At 40.1% G+C, this 27,593-nt stretch overlaps 1 protein-coding gene across 5 annotated transcripts in view; it reads right to left on the bottom strand.

Annotated features, from left to right (window-relative positions):
- Nucleotides 1-27,593, bottom strand: part of ZC3H13 (zinc finger CCCH-type containing 13) — a 143,832-nt gene that overhangs the window by 7,540 nt on the left and 108,699 nt on the right. For all 5 annotated transcript variants that reach the window (XM_033947893.1, XM_033947889.1, XM_033947891.1 and 2 more), the window contains 2 exons: nt 16,415-17,485; nt 7,479-7,973 (listed from right to left, as the gene is read on the bottom strand). In XM_033947893.1, coding sequence (XP_033803784.1) covers nt 7,479-7,973; nt 16,415-17,485 — 1,566 coding nt within the window. The remainder of the gene's footprint in view (nt 1-7,478; nt 7,974-16,414; nt 17,486-27,593) is intronic.

Here is a 27,593-nt window from a genome sequence, read left to right as displayed (position 1 = left end):
CATGATGAGTAAAAGAACATTGTGATTTTGTCTATCACAACTTAATTACAAGACTCCTGAGGCAGGCCCCTTATGGGCCGAAACACAATCGTGTCGAGTCAATCACAATAAAAGGAGACTGAGCATCACTGGTCTCCTTTGTTGTTGTTTTTTGCTATTCAGGGTTGTGAAGGCAGATTCTCCTGTTCATATTCCACCATTGAAAAAACCTGGACACCACTAATCTAGCAGCTTCAAACATGGGAGCTTAGTACAAAGAAACTAAACTACTTTGGAAGAATCTGCTATTTTCCTCTTTAAAAAATACTGCCTCTCCTTTCCCTAGTCATTCCTTCTAATTTTCCCCTTGTCAAGCATAAACTTTCCATTTTGATAATCAAAGGCTAGAAATAGTATACTACTTATATTTTCTAGTACATGGCCTGCCTTCACTCTCTATCCAGGAAGTCCCTCATCTCGCTGCCCTGGATACACTTCTCTCTCCGTATTCGCGGTTTCGGCACTCGTGGTTTCACATATTCGCGATTTTTCGTTGGGTGACTCCACCCTAAAAAATTACGTCATATTAAAATTCCTTTACTTTTGCTGTACTGTAAAAAAAAGTTTAGTGTTTACCAACATTCACTCTGCTTCCATGCTTTTTCCTACAAAATCGAAGTTTCAAAACTTTCACCCTGAAAATTGCTGGTTCACAAAACCACGAATAACTATTGTATATGTTATTCGCGGTTTTAATAACAAAACCGCTATCTTTTACAAAAATCCGCAAATAACATATACAATAGTTATTCGCGGTTTTTCCATATTCGCGGCTATAGCTGGAACGTATCCACCGCGAATACGGAGGGAGAAATGTATATATCCCATTTCCATCCTTTCCATTTTAAGGTCTTATTTTTATATTATGTATTGAAGGTATCATTACTACACTACTTAAAAACAGAATCCCATGTCCCATTTAATAGTTTTCATTCTACTATTCCCTCGTTCTTCCCTGTAATCCCACCTCTCCCAATATATCATATTCTGAATTTTGCTATAATTCTTAATAAAAAAAAAAATCACAACTGGTGTCAAAATTATTTTACCCACACTAAATATCACAAGAAATCATCCAAATAAATTGGTGGGAAAACAATTATTCATTTGCAAAACTATGGTTCTTATGGGAGATCTGCATCTCCAAATGCCTGTTTACTTGGCACTGTTGATCTCGTTCAACATCAAGTTACGTAAAGCAGCAGTTTCACCATCTGCCAATTAAAGGGTTAAATTTATTTTGTGAAATTTAAGAATGTTTTCCTGATGAAATCCATTTTATTGGGTAAAATCAATGGCCAGGTCATAAACTATTATATAGCCTTGTACATGTTAAAGAATAAACTAATAAGGGATAAAATTATCCATCTCAAAACATAATTGTTTTTGTCTGTATCAGGACTCTTCCAGAAAAAGGTCCCTTTTCTTTTTTATATGAGAGTGGAGGTTTTGAGGAATTCACACAATTTTGATTTTACGTATAAAGAGAGCAATAATTAAAGTGAAGTGACCTCTTCAAGGTCCTTGAGATCTAAATGTTGAGCTCTCTATATTTTATAAATGTGAGTGAAGATTTAAAAATAAATGTAGCATGAGTTAAAAATAATTATTAGATAAATTATTTGGATTGCATAATTCTTAATCACTTTTTATGTGCCTTGAGCATCCCTTTTACCTGTGGGAATGGCCTTGAGAATTGTCTTCTTGCTGTCTAATTCATTTGCATTTTCTTATACTAATTTCTTGCACCTCAGCAAATGTATATAGGTATACAGGTACAAGATCCTTTATCTGAAATTCCAAAAACTGAAAAGCTCTGAAAACCAAAATTTGACACAAACTGGAAGTAGCCATTTTCTCTGACAATGACACACGCTGAAACCAATGAAGGTGCATGCGTTTCTCCTGTTCTCGGCGCAATTAAGGTTTTAGGGCAGGAAAGTGGAGAGCTGCAGATTCCAAGATGGCAGTGAGAAGCAGAAAAGGTCAGAGGGCTGTAAAGTGGAGAGATACAGATTCCAGGGAGGCAGTGAGAAGCAGAAAAGGTCAGAGGGCTGGAAAATGGCAAAGAGAGGTGCAGATTTCATGCAGGGTAGCAGTGAGAAGCAGACAAGGAAGTGTTTATCACTGTCAGCACAAAAAGTTGAGGTACTGAAGAAGCTTGATGACGTGTGTCTGTACAACAGAATATGGTATGAAAACAACAGCCATATATGACTTAAAGAAACAGAAAGATAGTTATTGAAGTTTTACAGTGTGAGAGATGACCAGAAATTAAGAAAATCAGAAAAAACCCTATTGAATATGGAAAAAAACCACAAATATTTAGATAATGTGCTGATTGAGTGGGTTTGGCAAAGAAGGTGTGAACCCATGCTATTGATAGGTTTGAAGGTAATGAAGCAAGCCAAAAAATACCATCAAGAACTGAACATTGACAGTGAGTGTGAATATTCAGAATGTTGGATGCAGAAATTTAAGTGCCACAGTGGTAAATACCTAAAATTCTTTGGTGAGAAAGCTTCTTCGGATTACAAGGCAGCTGAAAGTTATATGGATGAATTTACTAAGAGGATAGCTGATGGAAACCTTGGCCTGAACAAATTTACAGTGCTGCTGAAACAAATCTCTACTGGCACTATATTCCTAGAAAAATTGACACAAGCTGATGAATGAACACCATTTGGTTTTAAGGATATAAAGACAGGGTAACTGTTCTTGCATATACTAATGCTGTGAGCAGACACAAATTAAAATGGGCAGTGATTGGAAAAAGCCGACATCCCCGATGTTTGAAGGGTGTTCATCATCTACCTGTGGATTATTATGCTAATGAGAAAGTATGGGTAACCAGAGAAACATTTAGCGACTGGTTCCATAACTACTTTGTGCCAGCAGCAAGAGCTCATTGTAGAGAAGCTGAACTAGAAGAGAACTATAAAGTTTTACTGGTTCTAGACAACTGCTCTGCACATCCACCTCAAAAACTCTTGTGAAAAATAATGTTTTTGCCATTTACCTCCCACCCAATGCAACATCCTTACTACAGCCTTGTGCCCAAGGAATTTTACATTCCATGAAGACAAAGTATAAAGACTGTTTTCTAAATTGCATGCTTGGTGCAATTAACCTTTTCCTATCGTGTGTTCTGGATGATGGGACATTCCTAAAATGTCGTTGCCATCGTGGATAAACAGTCTGTACGGACTAATAAAGAGCCAGGAACACAAAATATTTGAATTTACAGACTTATGACTTATTTACATTATGTTTACAATAGCCGTAAATGATAACAGTGAATAATACAAAACTTTGCTAAAATAATTACGATTGGAACCAGTGTAACGTAAAATTTATTAAGATAGGAAAAGGTTAACAAAGGCATAAGAATTCAAGACTTTCTCGAGGAGTTCATTCTTAAGGATGCCATTTGTGCACTTGCTAGTGCCTAGATCAGCATTACAAAATGCTTGGCATAAACTTTGTTTAACCCTCTATTTGGCATTGTTGCTCAGAAGCAACATGTGTCTTCTATGGGTCTTATGGGAGATCTGCATCTCTAAATGCCTGTTACTTGGTACTGTTGCTCTCATTCAACATCAAATTACCTAAAGCAGCTGTTTCACTATCTGCCAATTAAAGGGTTAAGCGGCAAAACATAAAAAAAAATAGCTTATCTAAATTTTTGGATCTCAGTGATGTTACTCAGTAGCAAATCAGTGTTTCATTATGCTTGAGAGTTGTACACCAAAATATTTGCCGATCCACTTTTCTATTGCATTTCTTTTATATCTCATATATCATCACATTTTTTTATAAATTAAGTTCAGTAACTTAGTTATTCCTTTTTGTTGGATCTTTACGAAGGCACGTTAGAGGTTTAACGCGCATAATAGCGCGTGCTAAACCACCAGCCGCACTAGCCGCTACCACCTCCTCTTGAGCAGGCGGTAGTTTTTCGGCTAGCGCAGGGGTTAGCGCATAATTAAGTCATGCACGCTAACGTGGCTTCGTAAAAGGAGCCCTAAATGCAGTAACTCCATTTGGACTTAATGCTGAAGTTGAATGGATGATGCTGCTGTGAGTGTACGGGCTCTGTGATTGGATAAGAACAAATCAGATGTTTTAAACGTTGGTTTTAAACTCATTTAGAAAAACACTGCCGCCATTTCTGAAGCAAGGAAATTAATCTGATAAACGACTGCAGGACAGATAAAAGGTATTTCTTAAAAAGAATACAGATTTATAGAAAATAGATTTATAGAAAACACCTATGAAGGATATTTTTGAGAATTGTTTAATGAAATATCTAACTTTATATTTTATGTGCCTTGAGACTGCGGGATCGCGAAACATGTGCAAGTCAGCAGAATGAACCCCTAGCTGAATGGGAGAGAACAGAGAACATAATGGAAAAGATAAATTATTGAACTCTGTTTATAAAAAATATGATTTAAAGTGGAAAAAGCTGATATATGAGATATGAAAGAAATGCAATAGAAAAGTAGATCAGTGAAGATTTGGTGTACAACTCTCTAGCATTATGAAACACTGATTTGCTTCTGAGTAACATCGCTGAGATCCGAAAAGGTAGCAGCTTTGTAAAAGGGGCCCTTTGTGAATAGTATGACTCTTTCATCAATCGTGCACATTAATCCCTTATATTTCCAATAGAACTTTGAGATCTAATGAATAGCATTTATTGACGATTCCTTCTCTTAAGGTTATTAATACGAGACGGCAATTTATTTTTTCTGTTACGGCCCCTCAAATTTGGAATTCTCTTCCTATTTATTTGAGGGAAGATGTAATGTAATGTAATGTAATGTAATTTATTTCTTATATACCGCTACATCCGTTAGGTTCTAAGCGGTTTACAGAAAATATACATTTAGATTAGAAATAAGAAAGGTACTTGAAAAATTCCCTTACTGTCCCGAAGGCTCAAAATCTAACTAAAGTACCTGGAGGGTAATAGAGAAGTGAAAAGTAGAGTTAGAGGAAAAATAAAAATAAAATAAACATTTTAACAAGACAGCATTGATCTAAATACTTTGGAAGGTAGAAGAGAGGAGAGAAAGGAATAGAAGCATGATGTAGACACCGAAGAGGGAGTGGAAAATATGAAAAAGGATCTGCAAAAGTTAGAGGAATGGTCTAATGCCTGGCAACTAAAATTCAATGCAAAGAAATGCAGAGTAATGCATTTGGGGATTAATAATAGGAAGGAACCGTATATGCTGGGAGGAGAGAAGCTGATATGCACGGACGGGGAGAGGGACCTCGGGGTGATAGTGTCCGAAGATCTAAAGGCGAAAAAACAGTGTGACAAGGCAGTGGCTGCTGCCAGAAGGATTCTGGGCTGTATAAAGAGAGGCGTAGTCAGTAGAAGAAAGAAGGTGTTGATGCCCCTGTACAGGTCATTGGTGAGGCCCCACTTGGAGTATTGTGTTCAGTTTTGGAGACCGTATCTGGCGAAAGACGTAAGAAGACTTGAGGCGGTCCAGAGGAGGGCGACGAAAATGATAGGAGGCTTGCACCAGAAGACATATGAGGAGAGACTGGAAGCCCTGAATATGTATACCCTAGAGGAAAGGAGAGACAGGGGAGATATGATTCAGACGTTCAAATACTTAAAGGGTATTAACGTAGAACAAAATCTTTTCCAGAGAAAGGAAAATGGTAAAACCAGAGGACATAATTTGAGGTTGAGGGGTGGTAGATTCAGGGGCAATGTTAGGAAATTCTACTTTACGGAGAGGGTGGTGGATGCCTGGAATGCGCTCCCGGGAGAGGTGGTGGAGAGTAAAACTGTGACTGAGTTCAAAGAAGCGTGGGATGAACACAGAAGATTTAGAATCAGAAAATAATATTAAAGATTGAACTAGGCCAGTTACTGGGCAGACTTGTACGGTCTGTGTCTGTGTATGGCCGTTTGGAGGAGGATGGGCAGGGGAGGGCTTCAATGGCTGGGAGGGTGTAGATGGGCTGGTGTAAGTCTTAACAGAGATTTCGGCAGTTGGAACCCAAGCACAGTACCGGGTAAAGCTTTGGATTCTCGCCCAGAAATAGCTAAGAAGAAAAAAAAAAATAGCTAAGAAGAAAAAAAAAATTTTTAAATTGAATCAGGTTGGGCAGACTGGATGGACCATTCGGGTCTTTATCTGCCGTCATCTACTATGTTACTATGTTACTATGTTACTATGAAGTGATGAAGTGGAGCAAGTAAGTTTAGGAGGAGCGATTGACGTTTCCAGAAAGGGCTTCTTCAGGGAAGAGACTTGGCCGACAGTCCCAGGATGCCTATGTCTCCTCCCCTGAGATGTTCTCCCATCCATGCATTCCCTCCCAGACACACTGCCCGTGCCCCAGCCGCTCCAAGGAGGCTGCCCCAGATGAGGCCCACGGTGAATGCAGGATTCTCTCCTCTGCGGGAAAGCAGCCCGGAGCCGACAGTCGATTTTCTTAGCGGATTGCAGGGGGGGAATAGTTAACACTCTTGGTAGTATCGGGTCTGTGTGCTCTCGGTGGTTGTGGCTGGTCTCGTTGCTGCTTAGGTGTAAAAGCAGTTGATCTCAAGAGTGCAATCAGGAGAAATTTAAGAGTAATCTAAAAACTTTTCTTTTTAAAGATGCCTTTGATAACTAATTAGCCAGTTCTCTGGCTAATTCTATTTCTGTTGTATAATATTATGGAAATTTTCTGTTTCCCCTGCCTTATGTATTTTTCTTGATTGTTCTGCTTTTCTTTAAATATTTTGTAGTTCACTTTCCTTTCCTTCCTTGTGTTTATGGGTTTGTTAAGTCTGTTAATAGTCCTGTATGGACTTAATTATTGTTAAGTATTGTATTGTTCCCCAAATATTGTAATTTTATTATGTTCATCGCTTAGAAATATGATTAAGCGATCAATCAAAAACCTTATTAAACTTGAAACTTCTTTCCATAAACATGGTGCTCGCAACAGTTGTCAGTTTTGGAAAATTGATGAAATATGCACTCCTATATTTTATTTTACTCTGTCCTACATGAAAATTTGAGACAGGGATATGTGAGGCATATGACAGACTGAAGGCTCTTTAGTGAACAAATTTGTGTTTGAAGTGTTTAATGTTTGCCTTATTTTGAAATTAAAAAAAAAAGTTTGGTAGCAATCTTAAGGTCTTATAGTCTGTCTTTCTCTGACTTAACATTACCATTCCAAAAAGAGAAATATGCCTGGGCCCAATGATTTCAGATAAAGGATCTTATACTTGTATTGCAATTAGCAACTCATTTTCTTATTCAATGAACACCTTTCTGGAGATTATAACACTTGTGTTATATTTTGAAAAATGATCAGGTTATACAACTGAAGAGTTACTAGTCATAGTGAACAGGTCTCATAGATGTTATACATGGAATAACTTAAAAACCAGATTGTGCTGAATGACATCTTACCTTCCAGAATCTCAGCCTTTTCATTCCTATTTACATCATTTATACGATGCAATAATTCCAGCTCCTTTTCTGTTTTTATTCTTTCCAAGGGCTCAGGAACAAGGGAAACAAGCTCACTCTCTCGTTCAGCCTCTCTTGCCATCTTTGGCTCACTGCGTTTTTGCTCCATTAGAGGAGGAATATCAGCGATTCTCTCTCTGTCAGAGCTGTCTGGAGCTTGTCTCTCTCTTTCTCTTTCCATGTCTCTCCTTCTCTCCCTTTCTCGTTCTCTGATTCGGTCTCGGTCTCTGGATCTTGACCAGTCTTTATCTACATCTCTGTCCCATTCTCTCTGTCTTCCGTCTCTCCTTTCTCTCTCTCTGTCTCGATCATGTTCATGACGATCTCGTTCTGTAAGCCTCTCTCGGCTGTCAAATGACCCAGACCTGGAATGTCTTTGACGATCAGATTCTGGGGAACTTCTTCTTGAACTGTGACTTCTTGAGTCTTGACGATCTGGAGATAAGTTTAACAGGATTAACTATGGCAACTGAATATTTCTCAGAAAAGAAAGAAAAACCAAAACCAATTAAACATTCCTAATGTCTTTTTGCATACAAAATGTAATAAAACATAAATAAAACAAAACATAGGAAATAAGATACCACCTTTTTTATTGGACCAATACATTTTTGATTAGCTTTCAAAGGCAATACCTTCTTCTTCAGAACAGACATTACCTTTAAAAGTGAACTAAAAGATAAAATCAAAATTTTAATGCATGCAGAATATCAACCATATAGAGAATTGTGTGGTTTCAAAAGCTCATATGCACCACGTTTTTTTAAATATGCAATAATCATTAAGCTAGTTCATTAAAAAAGTAAAACCTTATCCAGGATTAGAGCCCCACACAAATTCATACAGTTCAGTTAACTAAAAGTTTATTTATTTAAAAAATTTATATCCCACAAATCCTAAAATCTGAATAGATTACACATAAACATACATAATTCACCTTAAGTACAATACAGGGCTTATCATGTTGGTATTTATAAAGCCCTAATCCTAAATCACTTACTCCAACAAGCATGAACATACTGTGGTTACTTGCCCAAGAGCCAGGAAAATTATAAATGGATTTAGTAATCTATTTCTCTGGTAATATCCTATTACTACATATCTCTTTAATGATTTGTTTATACCACTGACAGACATCTGGATACCAAGAAAAAGATCTGGATGTCATTGTAGAAAATACAATGAAACCTTCTGCCCAATGTGCAGCGGCAGTCAAAAAAGCAAACAAGATGCTAGGAATTATTAAAAAAAGAGATGGTTAACAAGACTAAGAATGTTATAATACCTCTGGTATTGCTCCAAGGTGCACCTGGAGTATTGTGTTCAGTTCTGGTCTCCTCATCTCAAGAAAGATATAGCGGCACTAGAAAAGGTTCAGAGAAGAGCGACCAAGGTGATAAAGGGGATGAAATTCCTCTTGTATGAGGAAAAACTAAAAAGGTTAGGGCTCTTCAGCTTGGAAAAGAGATGGCTGAGGGGCGAAATGTTTGAAGTCTACAAAATCCTGAGTGAGTGGAACGGGTAGAAGATACTCAATGAAGTTACAGGGAAATACGTTTAAAACCAGAGAATATAGTTAAGTTCTGGAATGCATTGCCAGAGCTTGTGGTAAGAGCAGATAGCATAGGAGAAATTAGGTTCTTATCTGCTAATTTTCTTTCCTTTAGTCCCTCCAGACCGGCACAGAAAGGATGGGTTTACACTCCTCTGCCTGCAGGTGGAGACTGACACACTAACTTTTGGCTACAGTACAAGTGGGCTGTGCAGTCCCTCTTATACTCAATCTTTATGAATAGCCAAGCAGAAAACAACTAGGCTGAACAAGCACGAACAACTCCACAAGAAGACAACGTAAGAGCCCAAAATCGGTCCATGGAACACTGTTGGATACTGATTAGAACAAGAACCTTTCAGAATGCCCCATAGTTCGCCAGCTAAACCAAATACTGCTGCTCTTTAAACTCCCCCAACGAGCAAATACAATAACAACAAAAAAAACCCCGCAAAAAAACCCATACTTTTTGCGAAAACACTGAACAAATCACAGGGCGGGGTCTGTGCCGGTCTGAAGGGACTAAAAGAAAATTAGAAGATAAAGACTTAATTTCTCCTTCTTTAGCGTCCCTCCAGACTGGCACAGAAACGGATGGGATGTACCAAAGCAGTACCTATTATGGGTGGGACCCCCGAAGGGCCGCCACAAGAATACGCTCACTGAACACATAAAAACATAAGCAATGCCTCCACTGGGTCAGACCTGAGGTCCATCGTGCCCAGCAGTCCGCTCATGCGGCGGCCCTACAGGTCCAGGACCTGTGCAGTAATCCTCCATCTATACCCTTCTATCCCCTTTTCCAGAAGGAAATTGTCCAATCCTTTCTTGAACCCCAGTATCGTACTCTGCCCTATTACGCCCTCTGGAAGCGCATTCCAGGTGTCCACCACACGTTGGGTAAAGAAGAACTTCCTAGCATTCGTTTTGAATCTGTCTCCTTTCAACTTTTTCGAATGCCCTCTTGTTCTTTTATTTTTCGAAAGTTTAAAGAATCTGTCCCTCTCTACTCTCTCTATGCCCTTCATGATCTTGTAAGTCTCTATCATATCCCCTCTAAGTCTCCTCTTCTCCAGGGAAGAGAGTCCCAGTTTCTCTAATCTCTCAGCATATGAAAGGTTTTCCATACTTTTTATCAGACGTGTCGCTCTCCCAATGTGCCTGAACGTCCACACGGTACTGTCGAACAAAGGAATGGAGAGAAGACCAAACTGCAGCTTTACAGATATCCACCAGAGGTACAAGAGAAGATTCAGCTCAAGAAGCTGCCTGACCCTGAATGGAATGAGCTTTGAGAAATACCACAACAGGCTTCTTTTGGAGAAGGTACATTCAAGTGATAGCTTCCTTGATCCAGTGTGCAATGGTAGCCTTGGAAGCACCGTCCCCCTTGCGAGGACCCGCTAAGAGGACAAGAAGACAGTCCGACTTATGAAGCTGAACATAAGTGCGAAGGACCCTATGGACATACAACTTGTGCAACTGCCTCTGCTCCAACGAGCCCTCCCAACTACACAAGACTGGGAGGACCACAGACTGGTTAACATGAAAAAGACCACTTTTGGAAGAAAGGAGGGAACTGGCTGCAGCACGACCAGCTCCCATTTCTCCAAGGTGAGAATGAGGCTTAAGAGAGAAAAATAGGAGTACAATGAAGAGATGTCCAACCTTTTGGCTTCCCTGGGCTGCACTGGCTGTAAAAATTTTTTCTGGGGCTGCAAAAACGCGCAAACGCTGCAGTAAGGCAGAGGAGGGAGCCAGCAAAACAGTAAACACCCAGGGGCAGCAGAGGAAAACACTGCATCGCTCTTGACCGGGGCCACACAAAATATTTTACGGGGCCGCAGGTTGGACACCCCTGGTCTAGAAAAAAGAGGGGTATAGAGAACGTACTGTATCATGGTGCAAAAGAAGGGAGCAACCAGGTGGAGAGAACAGGCTGAGGCTCCCATCAGTAGAGACCGGTGGAGGTCGACAAGACCTGTAACAAACTGGAAATCAGAGGACGAATAGTTTGTTGATCTGAACATGGAAAGTACTCATAATCCGAAGGTAAAGTCTGATTGAAGTGAAACAAGAGCTGAGTGGAGAGGGGTAGGAAATATTCCCAGAAGGAAGATATGAACTAGATTAAAGGCTTGATAAGATAAAAAGCCTAGTACAGTGAAAAACATCTCCCTTATCCCTCACAGGGCTGCTGCAAGAAGGTTGCCTGAACACAGCTAAAAGAGTTTGAAAGGATGAGAAAAAACCAGCATCTGCTGAGGTCACCTGGAAAGGTAAAACAGATGTTTGACTCCTGAGAGAAAGACTTTAGAGCATGGCTAGAATAAAAAGAAGCATTCTGACTGTTTGGCCCATCAGAGGCTACAAGAAGTTTAGAGGCCGATTCCTGCTGAAGCTGAATTAGTGAACTAAGCAAGAGAGAAACTGGAGGAAATGCATAGAGGGATTGGTCCGTTCCATCTAGGAGATAGGCTTTGATTGCTAGACAATGAGAAGATTGTCTAGAATAAATGGAAATTTGGATTGAAGGATATATGTCGAGTAATTTCCTAGGGTCAAATATTCTCAGCTCATTGACTGAAAACCCAAGAATTATAATCTGCGGCAGAGGTATACAGTATAGTGGAATTTGAGCAACTCAGCAACAAGGAGAAGTTGAAATGAAGTGCGCCCGAACACAGAAATTATCTGTTTTGAAAGTGATGTAAGAGATCTGTATGGAAACCCCAATAGGAACAGGTCTGTAATGCACATATTGAATGCATAATATCTAATTGTAGGCTATATAGAAGAAACCTTCAGTCCAGAGCCTATGAATGAGATAAACTAGAGCAAAAGAGAAAAAAACATCCTAAAAAGAAAGTAATGGCCTCCTCCTCTCCTACAGCCACTCCCAAACCTCCAGGCCTTTTAGGATCAAAAGGAGAAGGAGCAAAAAGTATTGTGGGGAATGTTCCTTAAGAACAGGTGTAGGGAAAAACACTTGAAGTAAATGAATGCCTTCTGGAAAGTACTGCATAACCATTGATGGTACAGTGGAAGGCATGGTGCGAGAGAAAACTATTGTATCCTGCTTGGAAAGGAAAACAGTGGAAAAAAAAAATCTGATATGGCAGGAATCTAACTTGCAGGCTTTACACCCTTGTAAGATCACATCAATGTTCTGATATCAAAGTATCCAATCAACAGGAAAAAAAACCACCTTACAAGTTCTACATCCCATGGTAAAATCCTGACACAGTTGCAGATTGAGTGATGCATGGCAATTTATGATGTTCTTGCTGAAAGACATTTGGAAGAATTAAAGTTTACAGACTCTACAGCCATGGTAGATTCCCCTCTTAGTGGAATGGCAATAGGAAAAAAAAACAACCACCTTAAAGGCTCTACACCCATGGTGGAATGCCCACTAATGCAAGCTTGTGCAGTAAAGTTCAAAAGAAACATGAAGTGCTGAAAATAAAAACTTGAAATGGAACCCGTGTCGTGGCCAACTGAAGTTGGGGGTTTTTTATTAGGCATTTTGGCTATAAAATAAAAAGATAAACCTTCCAGAAGGACTGTGAAAAGTTATAGGTCCATTGATATGAGAGACTAACGTTGATGGTATAGTGAAAACAAGCTCTGATTGAGCTGGAAGAATTAGGCAGAGTCGAACAGCTTCTCTTGATGAATTGCCCCTGAAGCAATCCAAGGTCGCTAGCACATTTACTTCTATTGCAGTGGCTGTCTAGCAACAGAAGGAGTATGTCTCTGATGTGAAGGAGGTTGTTTAGTAGATCTCCTCGAAGAAAAAGACTTAGACTGTGCTTTATTTAAAGTATTCCAAGTTTGCTCATGTTGAGCTAATTATTGTGCAGTAACCTCAATGGGCTCGCCGAAAAGCTCCTTCCCTAGGCATAGAATATTAGCCAATCTATTTTGGAGATTGAGATCTATATCGGAGAGTCTGAGCCAAGTCAAATGTCTCATAGCTACTGACATAGCGGACATTCTGGAAGACAGTTGAAATACATCAGACAATGATCTTGGAAGATATATTGCAGTCTGTGACAGAGTATGACTAGTCCGCTGAAATTCCAGAAGATGCTCTGAAGGAATGTATTGTTCAAAATCGGTCAACCATTGCACATGTTGTTGAAGATACAGAGACATGTAGAAAGTGTAATTAAGAATTCTGCTCAACAGCATAGTTTTGGTAAAAGTGACATCCAAACTTGTCCATAGTAAGGCTTTCACATCCCAGAGGCAATGAGGCATGAACTCTGGTAGGAAAATAATGAATGATGTGGAAGTTGCGGACTATCAAATCCTGGAGTAGAGAAAATTCTGTAAAGTAAATTCATCTTCCCTGGAGCAGCTTTGACAGATAAAGGCATCTTCAAATTTTTGAAAAGGATTTATTTAAATATTTCATGTAATGGCAATTTGAAGAGATCTTTAGAAGGTCCATGACAGTCCAATATATTTTGAAATTCAGCATTAAATGAAGCATCAGTCTCCACTGAAAGAGACAAATCTTTGCACAACTGGTTAATGTTAAGTCACAAAGGAGAATTCTTCAGGAGAAGATCTTCTTTTGGGAAGAGCTGGACCAACAGATTCAGGCTTAGAAAAGGAAAAACCACACTCTGAGTCAGACTTCAAATCCGAGAAAACTTCTGGGAAAAAATTCCTAGAAGTCGTCCTGCGATGTTTTTGGTACCTGTCCAATGACGAGGATTGATGAACTTCCTGTCTCTTCTTATGGCCCAAAGAAGTAGCTTGAAATCCCGAAGGAGAGCATTGTCGAGAAAAAGTAGAACTTCGATGCAAAGAACCATGCCTGGAGGAAGATCAGCACTGAGAGAGAGAACCATGGTGTTTCATAGAAGATCCCTGAGCAGCATTTCGATGTTCCAATGGATTGGTGGTATCACAGTGGTATGATCAGGTTGGGCTGGTACACAGGGAGCTGAGTGCAGGAGACACATGCAATGTTACCTAAAAACAGTGGCAATCTCCCTATGAAAGAATTCATTGAGTTGCACTCGAAGAGTGCACCAGTAGTGATTGCTCAATAGCCGGTACCGTCGGTGCAGCAGGTTGCTTTGGTGTGGGTGACCTGGCAAAAGACTCACCCTGTATGGGAAAAAAAACCTGCAGCTCAGCAGAATGATGATGACGTCTTTTGGTCTGCATCAAGAGACAAGATGCCATTGAGGCCTATGACACCTGCTGAGCAGGATGCACCAGTAATGAAGGCTCACCAGCTGATACTATTGGTTCAGCAGGTTGTCTCGGAGAGTGTGACCTCAACGAGGATGCACACCTAGGAGGAGAGACAACCTGCAAATCCTTAGATCGATGGCATTGAAGTGTGGTCTGCATCAAGAAACTCGATGCCCCGATGCTAGATTTCCCAATGTGGATGCTGATGTAGGAGTTTTCAAAAGCGACCGCTCCGCAGTTTTTCCGATGTCCATAGCGGAACCGAACAGCTTCTCCCGTTGAATACGATGGGTTTTAATGGAACGCTTTTGCAAGGTGGAACACTTATTACACGATTTAATTTGGTGATCAGGGCCCAAACATTGAAGACACTAATTATGGGGGTCGGTTATTGAAACAGACCTCTAGCACCTGCAGCACTTTTTAAACCCCGTCGTAGGTTTCAATATGGGAAAAATCTCATCGGCGAGAGTAAACTCAATGGTGAGTGAAGCCTCGCCAGGGGAAAGAATCTTAAGGTTAAAGCTCGAGGTTGGACAAAAACAAACAAACAAACTGTGTTTTTTAAAAAATAGAAACTATATAAACAAAAGCAAAAAGAAAAACTATAAAAAGAAACGTGAAGCAGGAAGGCAACGGCCACTGAACAGAGTCCAGTGAAAAAGAGACTTCTTTGCTCTGCGGAAAATGAAATGAGATACCACGAGCAGGCATAGGGTGGGAAGGCACTCGCGCAGGCATGGTGCAGACAGTTGCAAAGTTTCTTAAAACTTAAAGTGACAACACACTTTTCATACTGTCCGTACTGGGCTCCATGGATGACGTCGGCCAAATGTGAGAATATGCTGCCTGCTTTTCCTAGGATAAGTGATTATTTGGAATACAGCTGAGAATGTTTAGGCTGTTGTATGAAGTATCTCTGTCAAGTTGAATTTTACTATTTCATGGCATTCTGTACTGGTTACCTGGAAATTAACTTTTTTACTATAATCTGCAAGGTAAACATTGTGATATTGTGTTTGCTATGACATTATTATTACCTTTGCATGCTTGTTAGAGGAACTTTTGATGCTAATAACTACCTCATTTCAAAGTACTGATATTGTTTATTTTTACAATAGATCATTATGAAAATGAGATCTGTTCTTAGTTATTTCTTTGCTAATTATTAATATTTAGAAGGAATACAGATGCAAATTCTTTACCATGCATTAATAAGCTGGAACTGCCTGGCAGTGGGCATCCTAAGTAGAAACAGAGGCACAAGATATTCTCAGTTTTACTATTCAAACTGAGAGGTAACACTGCTCAGAACATACCTATATTCATCTAACTTAAGCGAAAATGAAAGAACAAGAGAAGAATATTCTTTTCAATTAAGTTTTCCTCGGATACACCAATATAACCGAAAGGTCATGACTACTGATGGAAAAGTTGCTTTTTCTAAAAAAAAAAAAAAAAAAAAAAAAGAAGAACTAAGGGGTATGCAGTGAAGCTATTAAATAGTACATTTAAAAGAAATCAGAGAAAATATTTTGTTACTCAATATGTAACTGATCTCTGAAATTTTTGCCAGAAAATGTAGTAAAAGCAGTTAGCTTAGCAAGGTTTAAAAATGGTTTGGACAAGATCCTAAAAGTCCATAAGCTATTATTAAGATGGACTTGGGAAAATCCACTGCTTTTTCCTGGGATAAGCAGCATAAAATATGTTTTACTCTTTAGGGATCTTGCTAGACTATGTGATCTGGACCAGCTACTACTGAAAACACAATACTGGGCTTGATAGACCTTTGGTCTTAGTATGCAAAGGTTTATTTCCTTAAAAATGAAGCACTGAATGCTAGTGATAGAAGAGGCTAATGCAATTTATAAGTGTTAAACAAAACAAGAAAAATAATCACTATGGCAACTGCTAAAATGAAAGATCAACATTCAAAGACTAATAATTTGGAATATATTCCCTGAAACATAAGCTTTCCATAATAAAATTTAAGTAACACCTTAACCTAAGTGTTTTTATCTTTGTAATGTAATAACTGCTGCAGTCCTATATTTCTCTTATTCTGTTGATCCATACAAATTGTTATAAGTTTCAGCCCAATTACCTGATGATGTGCTGCGGCTTGGCTCCCCACGTTTCAGCTGATCAATTCGAGATTTCCGCTCCCCCATTGGTTCCATGCTTCTGTTCCTTTCTCTGTCTCTAGAACTTCCATGCAGGAGCTTTTTCCTTGTGTTCTGGTCATCCCCACTACGATGAGTAGACTCATTGGATGGGGATCGCAGGCGGCTTGAGGTTCGACTCTGATTACTCCCAATGCTACTACTACGCTTTTGATCAGCAGGTTTGCGAGGGGGAGGCTCTTCTACTACAGTGGGATGAGGTTCTGTCTTTTCGCCCTTGCTTTTAGATGTTTTTTTGGGCAACTCAATACTCTGATTTGGAGCAGTAGGTTCAGTGCGCTCAGGGACATCATCATCTGACCAGTCACTGAAAGTCGTCTCTTCTTTTTTTGGTGGTGGTTCTACCATAATTTTCTCAAGTACTGCCTCTACCGGCTCCTCTTTTTTGGGGACTGCCACTGCTGCTGCTGTTGCTACTACTACTGTTACAGGTGCTGCAAGCATTCCTGGTGCTGTTACAGGAGGAGTTCTTGGGCCCTTTTTCTTTTTACTATAAGGAACTAATTCCTCTTCAGAAACATCAGAATCTCCCTTGGATCGTTTGCGCTTCTTTTCTAGATTTCTTTTCTTCGGAACCTTCTTTGGTGAAAAGACTGGCACTTCCTCTGGAGCAGGCTCAGTGTTGTGCTTTTCCACCACAATGTCCTCGTCCTTTTTCTTCTTTGTAGCTTTCTTCTGTGCTTTTGCCTTTTTCTTATCTTCATGCACTCGATCAGACGTGTCAGTTTCCTCAGCCTGATGAGGAACTGCAGCCTCTACTTCCTTTGGCCTTGAACTTTCCGTGGTGTCAGCAAGGTGATCTCTGGTTTTATCTAATGAAGAAACTCGCTCTTTTATTTCTTGCTCTTCACAACGCCGAGAGCTTTCTTTTCTCTCTGGCTTTCGATCTTCCTCTTTCCACCGGCTCTGCCTCTCTTCTGTAAGATGTGCAGGGCTAAGAGAGCGGGGTTCCTGAGGCCGAACCACTTGACTCAACACTCTATGTTTTTCATCTATAAAAGAGAGATATAAGAGCATGTGTCCAGTGATAAACAATTTTATAGAAGTGAGAAATACTTTCATATATAAACTAGTATTAATATGATTTTTGATCCATAAGTCACCTAGCATCTACATCTGCACACATCTTAACAGTGATACAATACTGAGGGCTTCTTTTACAAAGGTGCGTTAGGGCCTTAACGCGCGGAATAGCGCACGCTAGCTGCTACCGCCTCCTCTTGAGCAGGCGGTAGTTTTTTGGGTAGCGCACACTAATCCGGTGCGTGCACTAAAAACGCTAGCGCACCTTTGTAAAAGGAGCCCTAAATGTACAACAGACAGTAAGAACTGAAATTCAACAGGGAAATACTTTCATAAAGAAAAACTAGCAGAACATAATTAAGAGAACTATATTGTTATCTGTAAAGCAGCAACACAATGATTTTTTATTTATTTATTTTTATTTCTTATATATCGCTTATATCATAAATGGTTTGCATTAAATAGTAATCAGGTACCCTATCTGTCTCAGCAGGCCCACAATCGAACTATGGTACCTGGGGGTAATGGAGGGTTAAGTGACTTGCCCAGGGTCACATCGCTGGGATTGAATCCACAACCGAGAGGGAGCAGAGGCAGCAATCTGACCTTTTTAATAATTTTATGTGCTTCAGACTTCCATTCACGTAAATTTTTTTTCTGCAACTCAGATGCCACAGGCTGCTCTTCTCTACCAAAGAACTTTATTTTAAAGCACAGGCTACATTTATATATTTTTTTCTTTTTTTAGCAGATTGTAGACAAAAGGTGCTTTGGAAAATGTTATTTTTTTACATTGAATTCAGAGGTACCACATAACACAACATAAAAATTTACTTCTATACCACAATACCATTAAGTTCTACGCGGTGTATAAAAGAAAAATAGTTACAATTAAGTGAAGAAGTTTTTGGGCTCCTTTTACTAAGCTGTGCTAGCGGTTTTAGCACACGCTTAGCGTGTGCTACAATGCTGCGTGCGCTAGATGCTAACGCCTCCATTGAGCTGGCGTTAGTTTTTCCGCATAGTGCGGGGGTTAGCGCGCGCTAAAAACGCTACCGCAGCTTAGTAAAAGGAGCCCTTAGTTACCTAAGACCAGATATGTTTTCAAATGTCTCCTGAATAGTTGATAAGTACAAGAAGTCACAATTAGAAGATTTAAATCCTTATTCCAGGATGCTGCCTGATATGACAAAAGATGACAACGATATCTTTTAAATGTGCACCTTTTGACAGATGGAAAAGTAAATAGTGCAGGTGAACGTCTAGAGAGTTTAATGTTTGCAAATGTAAACGAATCTACTAGGTAATTAGGTGAGGCCAGATAAAGCTTGTAACAAATGCAGCCAAACTTAAACTTCACCCGGGCCTCTATCAGCAACCAATTCAGTTCGCAAAAAAAAAAAAAAAAAGGATTAACATGATCAAACTTTTTCTAATTGAAAATAAGTTGGGCCACTGCGTTCTGAATAATATGCAATCTATACAGAGATTTTTGGGTACCTGCCAAGTAGACAATATTACAATAGTCCAGCTGACTCAAGACCAAAGATTGTACCAACAGTCTAAACGATGAGGCATCAAAATATGCTCTAATAGTACGCAGTTTCCATCATATATGAAAATCTTTTCATATTAGAGCATCCGCTTGGTTCTTCATGGTCAAATTCTGATCCAAAATTACACCTGAGAGCTTAATGGACTGTTGGATTGGATAGTGATTTATGATAGTATTTATGATCAGTGATGTGTCAGAGCAATTTTGGCATGGAGAAGCATAGAAAAAAATTTGTTTTTTCCAAATTAAGTTTCAATTTAAATTCCGTAGAGTGAACATTTAGGACTTTACAGCACATATGGTGTTACAAGCCACATTTAGATGAAATAGAATTGGCCACTTTGATACATGAATTGATAACAAATTGATTTAGATTACTGTAATTTTTTACATCAAGAACAGAAAATTTTGGTCCTACTTGGTAATTTCCCTTTCTTTAGTCCAACCAGAGCTGTCTAGAACAATGTTTCTCAACTCGGTCCTAGAGTACCCCCCTTGCCAGTCATGGTTTTCAAGATATCCACAATGAATATGCATGAAAGACATTTGCATATAATGGAGGCAGTATATGCAAATCAAGTTTATGCAAATTCAATGTGGATATCCTGAAAACCTGACTGGCAAGGGGGTACTCTAGGACTGAGTTGAGAAACACTGATCTAGAACACATGAAATTATGCACATTAGCCAGCAGACAGAAACAGAGACTGAAGAGCTGTAAACTCTACACAGCCACAGCTCAATAGTATTCCTGTAACACAATATATGTGAACCAACTAAATAACCCCTTACTAAGATACAGAAGTGAGTTCAGAAGTTGGACATATTTTCTTGGAACAACTTTAGGAGGCTGCAAATCCTTGCCATAGTGTACACCAGATGAGAAACTAAAATAGAGAAACCAATAAGGTTCCAGACTCAAGAAGAGAATATTTTTCTAATTTTCTTTTTGCCCTAACCAGACCAGTCCATATGGAATGTAGTAAAGCAATTCTTACGTGGGTGGGAAGAAGAAACTCTTGCTATCAAAACTCTGGCTCCAAAGGTGGCTTCTTCGCTAGTTTGAACATCTAGCCTGTAAACTTTTGCAAAGGAGTATAAAGAAGACTAAGTACAGTGGTGCCTCACACAACGAACTTAATTCGTTCCAGGAGCAAGTTTGTTATGCGAAAAGTTCGTTATGTGAAACGCGTTAAGCGCAGTGACTAACGACTGCCTGCAGTGCCTGCGCGGAAGGATGCAATACATCGGCAGCGATCGTGGAAGCTCGGGCGACTTTGTTGTGTGAAACGAAGTTCGTTGTATGAATCATGACATGAAGTTCGTTGTGTGCAGCGTTCGCTGTGTGAGGCGTTCTTTATGCGAGGCACCACTGTACCAGCTCCACAAATCTCTCTTAGGAAAACTGAATGAGATTTGGCCCAAGAAGTTGCCTTTCTTCTTGTGAAATCAGCCGAGACCTTGGAGAACCTATTGGCCTTTGAGAATATAAGCTGAAGCAACCGATTCCTTCAATCAATGAGCAATAGTAGCTTCTGAGGCTGCTTCTCCTTTCTTGGAACCAGCAAAAACAAACAATCATATTCACAGAAATCAATTTTAGGTAATGTTAAAAATCTCTATCACCATCTTTTCATACCACTCCTCTCAATGTTTCTGATGAAAGGAGGGTAATATGACTTGATTCATGTGGAAAACCAATACCACTTTTACACAAAAAATGGAAATGGTGTGACTTGAAACTCCCGCTTTTCTGAAATTTGTCTAGCCAAGCAACCGACAACCAAGAATACCAATTTCAAGGTGAGATCCTTTAAAGAAATTATCTTGAGGCTAAAAAGGAGGAGCTGTTAAACCTGAAAAACTAGATTAAGATTCCCAGACAGAAATATAAGATACATCAAGAGATACAAATGTGCAACCCTTTAAGGAAAAAACAAAAGGAATTGACCTCGAAATATCCACAAAGAAGAAAATCCAGAGAAAAACAAAAAAACTCTGTGGAGTGACGATGTTCCTAAATGGACTTTATTTGAAAGTGTCAAAGTTCCAAAGGTACACTGAAATCATCCACATAAAATAAATTCATCCACATAAAAGCCTTAAAGGACCTAGTCCGTTAGGGATACAGGACCCAACACTGTCCGTGTTTTGACAAAAAGTCTTCTTCAGGGGTCCTATAAAGGTGAGTACGTGGGAAACAATTGTGTGGTGAGCCGGAAGTGAGACACTGCTTGACTTTTTGTCGAAATGCGGACCGTGTTGGGTCCTGTATCCCTAGCAGACTAGGTCCTTTAAGGCTTTTATGTGGATGAATTTATTTTATGTGGATGATTTCAGTGTACCTTTGAAACTTTGACAATTTCAAATAAGGTCCATTTAGGAACATCGTCACTCCATAGAGTTTTTTTGGTCAACCCTTTAAGGAAATATACATCGGGAAGCAAACTAACAGACAATCTCTCCAACCATCTCTACTAATACAGTAACATTAATACCAACATTGGAAACTTTTAAGGAGGCTAGTCATTTCTTCAACCCATCCTGTGAAAATGGTATAAAAAGAGGTAAACCTCTCTCAGAACACCATGCCTCAAAGACTCTCCAGCACCACACCCTGTTACCTGCAGTCCCTAGGCAGCCACTCCAAAGGCTTGTTTGAGCACAGACTTCAATTTACAATCGTGAATATCTCTGAAAGCTTTTGGAACAGCTGTCCTTTTGGCGACTACTATCAGCCTTTGGAAAGTTCAACTTTTCTTTCTCTTCAAGAAGAAGAGCATAAAGTCTCCTCTGGCAACAAACTTCCTTCAACTGTCCTTTAACCAGTATCCTTAAAGGACTCCCTTCAGAAAGCAAACACTCTCTATTTCTTCATTTTTTTTTAAGAGAGAAAGGGGGACTATTTGAAATGGAAAGGAAAGGACCTGAACTCCCCAAACATATAAGTTCAGCTAGATGGCTAAGAACTATCCCATCAGTCCAGTTCTCAACTGCATTGAATGCCCAGCACCATATGCTGGAGACAGAGAATACTGCTGAGCCTTTACTTACATGATGTCTTTTGTAGTGCACAGCTTACAGCTCATTGGTCTGTTTTCATCTGCTGATTGAAAGGCATAACCCTATTTGTTCTTGTATCACATAATAGACTATGTTTTGGATTAGTCTGGTTAGGATGAAAAGGAGTAAGTTACAGAAAAAAATTCAGAGTTTGCAGAAAATGACAGCTACATTACCAACAGGCAAAACACAGACAGATCATGTATTTCCCTATTTTAGTAAAATTAAATTCAAAATATTGGGTCCAATTTACAAATGTTGATTGGCTCTATATATCTCACTTACTAATTAGCATGCTAGGAACCTACTCATATCAGTTATTGTTGGCATCTCCATCTTTGGCCATGATTAGGTTAGCATGTACCAGAAAACTGCATTTTTCTGTAACGCAGCCAATTTATATTTATTTATTTTGATTTCTATCCCATCTTCCCAGTAGCTCAGAACAGGTTACAAGCCAACATTCATAATGGGAAAACATTTTGGACAGTACAAGACTATACAGCAACTTAAGTACAGGAGAGTGCAGAAAGGAGGGGAATGTAAGGGGGTCAAGGGGTAGTTTGCAGTTAGAATTTCAGTTGAAGAGGAAGGTCTGATTTGTGGGAGGAGTTGGTTCCAGAGATGGGGGATGAAGTGGCTGTAGGAGCGTTTGCGGGCGGTTTCTGACAGGAGAGACCTTCCTGGGGGAATACATAGGCGTTTCTCCATTTCAGAGCGGAGGAGGCGGGTGGAGGTGTAAAGGGTTAGCTTGGATCCTATGTATGCTGGGGTGGTGGCGTAGATTCTTTTATGTGCTATCACCAGGGCCTTGAAAGCACAGTGTTGGTTGATCGGGAGCCAATGCTCTGCGCGGAGGGCTGGGGAGATAGGGTCATGGTAGTTGAGGTTATGTAGGAGGCGGATTGCTGCGTTTTGTACCCGCTGGAGACGTTTGAGATCTTTTTTGGCCATGCCATTAAATAGGAAGTTACAGTAATCCAGCCTGGAGAGAACATAGGCGTAGAGGAGTTGGGCTAGGTCAGATTTGGAGATGTAAGGTTTGATTCTTCTCAGTTGGCGGAGGTAGTAGAAGGAGGTGGAGGCTATTTGAGATATGTGGGTGGACAGGGACTAATGTTACTCCTAGGTTGCGTACCTGATCTGCTGCTGTTAGTGAGGTGAAGTCCCATGATAGAGTTGGGCGTATGTATTTGATACTTTTTTTCCTAATCCTTAAGAGTTCGGTTTTGGAGGAGTTCAGCTGTAGTTTGTTGTTTGACATCCAGGTTTTCATGTCAGAGAGGCAGAGTTTGAGGTTATCAATTTGGGATGATCGGTTATAGACTATTATTTCTTTCCATTCTGTTAAAAATCCATTGTTCTAGAAGCCTAGTTATTTGACTTGTAAGACAACTCAAAGTTTTGCAACTGAATTTGTGGGGCTGTTTTAATCAGGGAGAATTTTAGGTAGGTGGCTGAGAATAATATACTGAATTTTTATTTGTACACCACTAAGATTTTTTGGCAAAAATTAACCTATAAAATTTAACAATTAGATAAAATAATATTAAGTATAAAAGTATTTCAATGTTTTACTGCCTTGAAATATGAAGATTAAATGCAATTGATACAGTATGTATAAAATTTAAGTTGTAATGATATAAGCTATTTGAACCATTTTAAAAATTCCATATTAATACTTTTTCCCTAAATTACATTTTTCTCTACCAAATATCCTAAAAATCTTAAAGCATAAATTAGTATCACTAAGATAGGCCAAGAGAAAAAATAGAGGCACCCTCTATTCCTGCACTCTTAAGAAACTAATGTCTAAAATGTGGGACATAAAATTTTAGTTCCTTCCCCAGTAGGTTCCCTGCTGAGCTATACAATCCTGAAATTAAGTATCTACTGAGAAAATAACTCGCTAAAGTGTTTTTTCTTCTCAAAAAGGAACAGTATTACATATTAACTCAGCAACAGCAGGTTTAAAGGGTGCTTTTAAACCCCATGCCTGCATTTTACTTTATCCAGTAGGTACTAACTGTTGATTCCCATGGAAAAGTTCTCCAAAAATGAAGCACTAAGTGCCAGTGATACATAGGGGGCCTACCCAATTTCTTGGTGCCAAACAAAACTAGAAAAATAAGCACTGTGGCAATTACTAAAATGGTGTTTCCAAGCAGGAGTCTCTTCCTTGTGCTCTGATCATCCCCTGTAGGTCACATTAACCTCAATAGCAAAGTGCAATTAAAATTGGCTCTCTCTTAACATTTATTTCTTTACCTTTACACTATGAGGCTCTGCAAAGTATCAAATACATGAGTAAAGAGCATAGGCACCACATATAAGAAGCTTGGGCCCAACTGCAACCTTCCCCTCCTCTAGCAGAAGCATGAAAAACAAATTGCAGCCTTCCTTCCTTGCCCTGTCTGTCTCCTTGATTCAGTGGCTATCAATAAGGAGAAACTGTGCATGAGATCATAGAATTCTGCATGCTGATAACAGCTTTACCTGTTCCTGTCTGAACAGGAAGTTGCATCATACGATATGGGGTGGGACCAGCAGAGCTGTCAGTGGCGTGCAGAGCTCTATGACCTTGCACACAGTTGCCCTTTATTGATGGCTGCTGAATTGGGAGGCAGTGGGTCAGACAGACAGGCGGCAGGGAGGGGACACGCCACTTTATTTTTCTTTTTGCGGCTGGGGGGGATGAGGAAAAAGAGAGGATAATGCTAGAGGTAGGAAACAGAAAGAAAGAGAAAGGATGATGGCGAGGGAGGGTCGCAGAAGGGGGAGGGGTGAGAGATAGAAATAGATTCATTATGGCCGAGGGGGAATTAAGAGAGAGAGAAAGAGAAACATACACACAGCGAGGAGATGCCACACAACTGGATGAGAGGAAACACACACACACATATAGAGCATGGGTGAGAGAAAGAGATAGAAAACCAAAGGTAGATGCAGTAAAAATAAAATAAGCAAATAAAAGGAAAAATGAAGAATGATTTACCTGAATGGTTAGAGAGGCAAAAAATGAAAGAAAACAGAAGAGAAAATATCAGCGTCAGAAATGGATGTAATGGAAGATGTGAAGATGACGAGGAGAAAAATGGACAGGAGATATGGAGAGTTAAGACAAATCAGAAACCAGAGGCTGCAACACAATATACCGTAATTTGAAAATTTTTATGCCAGATAGCAAAGGAACTGTAAAAGAAAATTTTATTTTTAATGTAAAGTGAAATAGTGCGGAAGTCGTGCTAGTCTACTTTAAAGGTTAAGAAATAAATATAAAAGAAAAAATGTAAAATAAGGTGACAAACTTATTGGACTAAATACATTTTTGACTAGCTTTCAAAGATTTAACACTGGCTTTTACAAAGCTGCAGTAGAGGTTTCTACTGTGGCCGGTGAGAAAAATGCTCTAACGCTTATAGAATTCCAATGAGCGTCGGAGCATTTACCTCGCCAGCTCATGGTAAAAACCTCTACTGCAGCCCTAAATCTCCTTTCTCGGGTCTGTAAACTCTAAAAAGGCTAGTCGCCTTATTATCTAATTTTGTTTAATTTATTAATTTTTAATTTAGTGAGGGAATGAGTTTTTGAAATTTGCATCAGTTATCTTTATATTTTGCACAGTACAGAGGGACATGCATCTGGTGTTGCACTGTATGCAGTCTGATATCTTGGGATCTCAGTTTAATTTTGGCGCTTCTTTTACTAAGGTGCAATAGCATGCAGGAAATTACTGCACACTACGCTTCTAGAACCAACTAACGCCAGCTCAATGCTGGTGTTAAGGTCTAGCTTGCACGGCAATGTAGCGCGCACTATTCCACGCGATAAAACCTTAACGCGGCTTAGTAAAAGGAGCCCTTAGTCGATTTTTCATTTGTGGCTATTTATTCTTTACTTGGAGAGTGCCTGTCTGTGTTTGTATGTGAAAAAAGCCAGGTATTGTGTTAGGAATAGGATGGATTCCTACTAATCTTACTTAGTTTTTCCAATAGGTGTATTGATGTTCTATTGCATATGTACAGTGCTGCCTTTTAATAGGCAAGTCCTTGCTGTGTGACTCCTGCAAGTTAGTGAGATTTTGGTACACAGTAGCATAGTAAAAGGGGAGGGGCGGTTTCCCCGGGCTCTAACTTGGTGGGAGCGCCGGCACCCATCCTCCTCTCCATCCCCCCGCCCCCCACAACTCCATACACACACCCTTTCCCATCCCACATACCTCTTTAACATTCCCGGTGCAAGCAGAAACCCCAACCTGCTGCTTGCACCGGCATCAGCTCTTCCTCTGACTTCACTTCCTGGACCTGTGCCTAGGAAGTGATGTAAGAGGAAGAGCTGACGATGGTATGAGCAGCAGGTTGTGGTTTCTGCACACGCAAGGAACGTTAAAGAGGTATTGGAGAAGGGAAGGGGCATGCGGTGAAGGAGCAGGTGGGGGAAGGGGCACCACCGCCTCAGGTGCCTCTCACCCTTGTTAGGCCACCGATGGTACAGTAGATTTTCTTTACAGGTCCTGAGTGACTAAGGTTTTGTATTACTTTTCAATGTATTTCATCTTGCTCAACAGCCTGCGATAGTGTCCCGCATCGCAGGCTGTTGAGCAAGATGAAATCAATGGGGCTGGGAGAAACACTAACTACATGGGTCAATGACTGGCTGAGTGGCAGACATCAGAGGGTGGTAGTTAACGGTACCCTCTCTAAAACATCGGAGATGACCACCGCAGGGCTCAGTCTTGGGCCCGCTCCTTTTCAACATATTCATAGGTGACCTAACTCAGGGGCTTCAAGGTAAGGTAACGTTATTCGCTGACGACGCCAAACTATGCAATATAGTGAGAGATGGCAATTCATCCGATAGTATGACATAGGACCTACATTTGTTGGAGCTTTGGTCCTCGACCTGGCAGCTGGGCTTCAACGCTAAGAAATGCAAGATCGTGCACCTCAGCAGCAGAAATCCGTGCAGAACTTACACTTTGAATGGTGAGACCTTAGCTAGAACTTCAACAGAACGAGATTTGGGAGTGATCATCAGCGCAGTCATGAAAACTGCTGATCATGTGGAGAAGGCTTCATCTAAGGCAAGACAGTTGTTAGATTGCATCTGCAGGTGTTTCGTCAGCCAGAAGCCTGAAGTCATAATGCCATTATACAGAACCATGGTGAGGCCTCATTTGGAATACTGTGTGCAATTCTGGAGGCCACACAACCGAAAAGATGTGCTGAGAATAGAGTCGGTGCAACGGATGGTCACCAGGATGGTCTCGGGGCTCAAGGATCTATCGTACGAGGAAAGGCTGAAAAATTTGCGGCTGTACTCACTCGAGGAACGTAGAGAGAGAGGAGACATGATCGAGACGTTTAAGTATATTACCGGCCGTATCGAGATGGAAGAAGAGATTCTCTTTCTCAAAGGACTCTCAGCCACAAGAGGGCATCCGCTCAAACTCAGGGGCG

Source organism: Geotrypetes seraphini, chromosome 6 (genome assembly GCF_902459505.1).
Source record: "Geotrypetes seraphini chromosome 6, aGeoSer1.1, whole genome shotgun sequence".
Lineage (NCBI taxonomy): Eukaryota > Metazoa > Chordata > Amphibia > Gymnophiona > Dermophiidae > Geotrypetes > Geotrypetes seraphini.
This window is presented reverse-complemented; position numbering and strand designations above follow the sequence as displayed.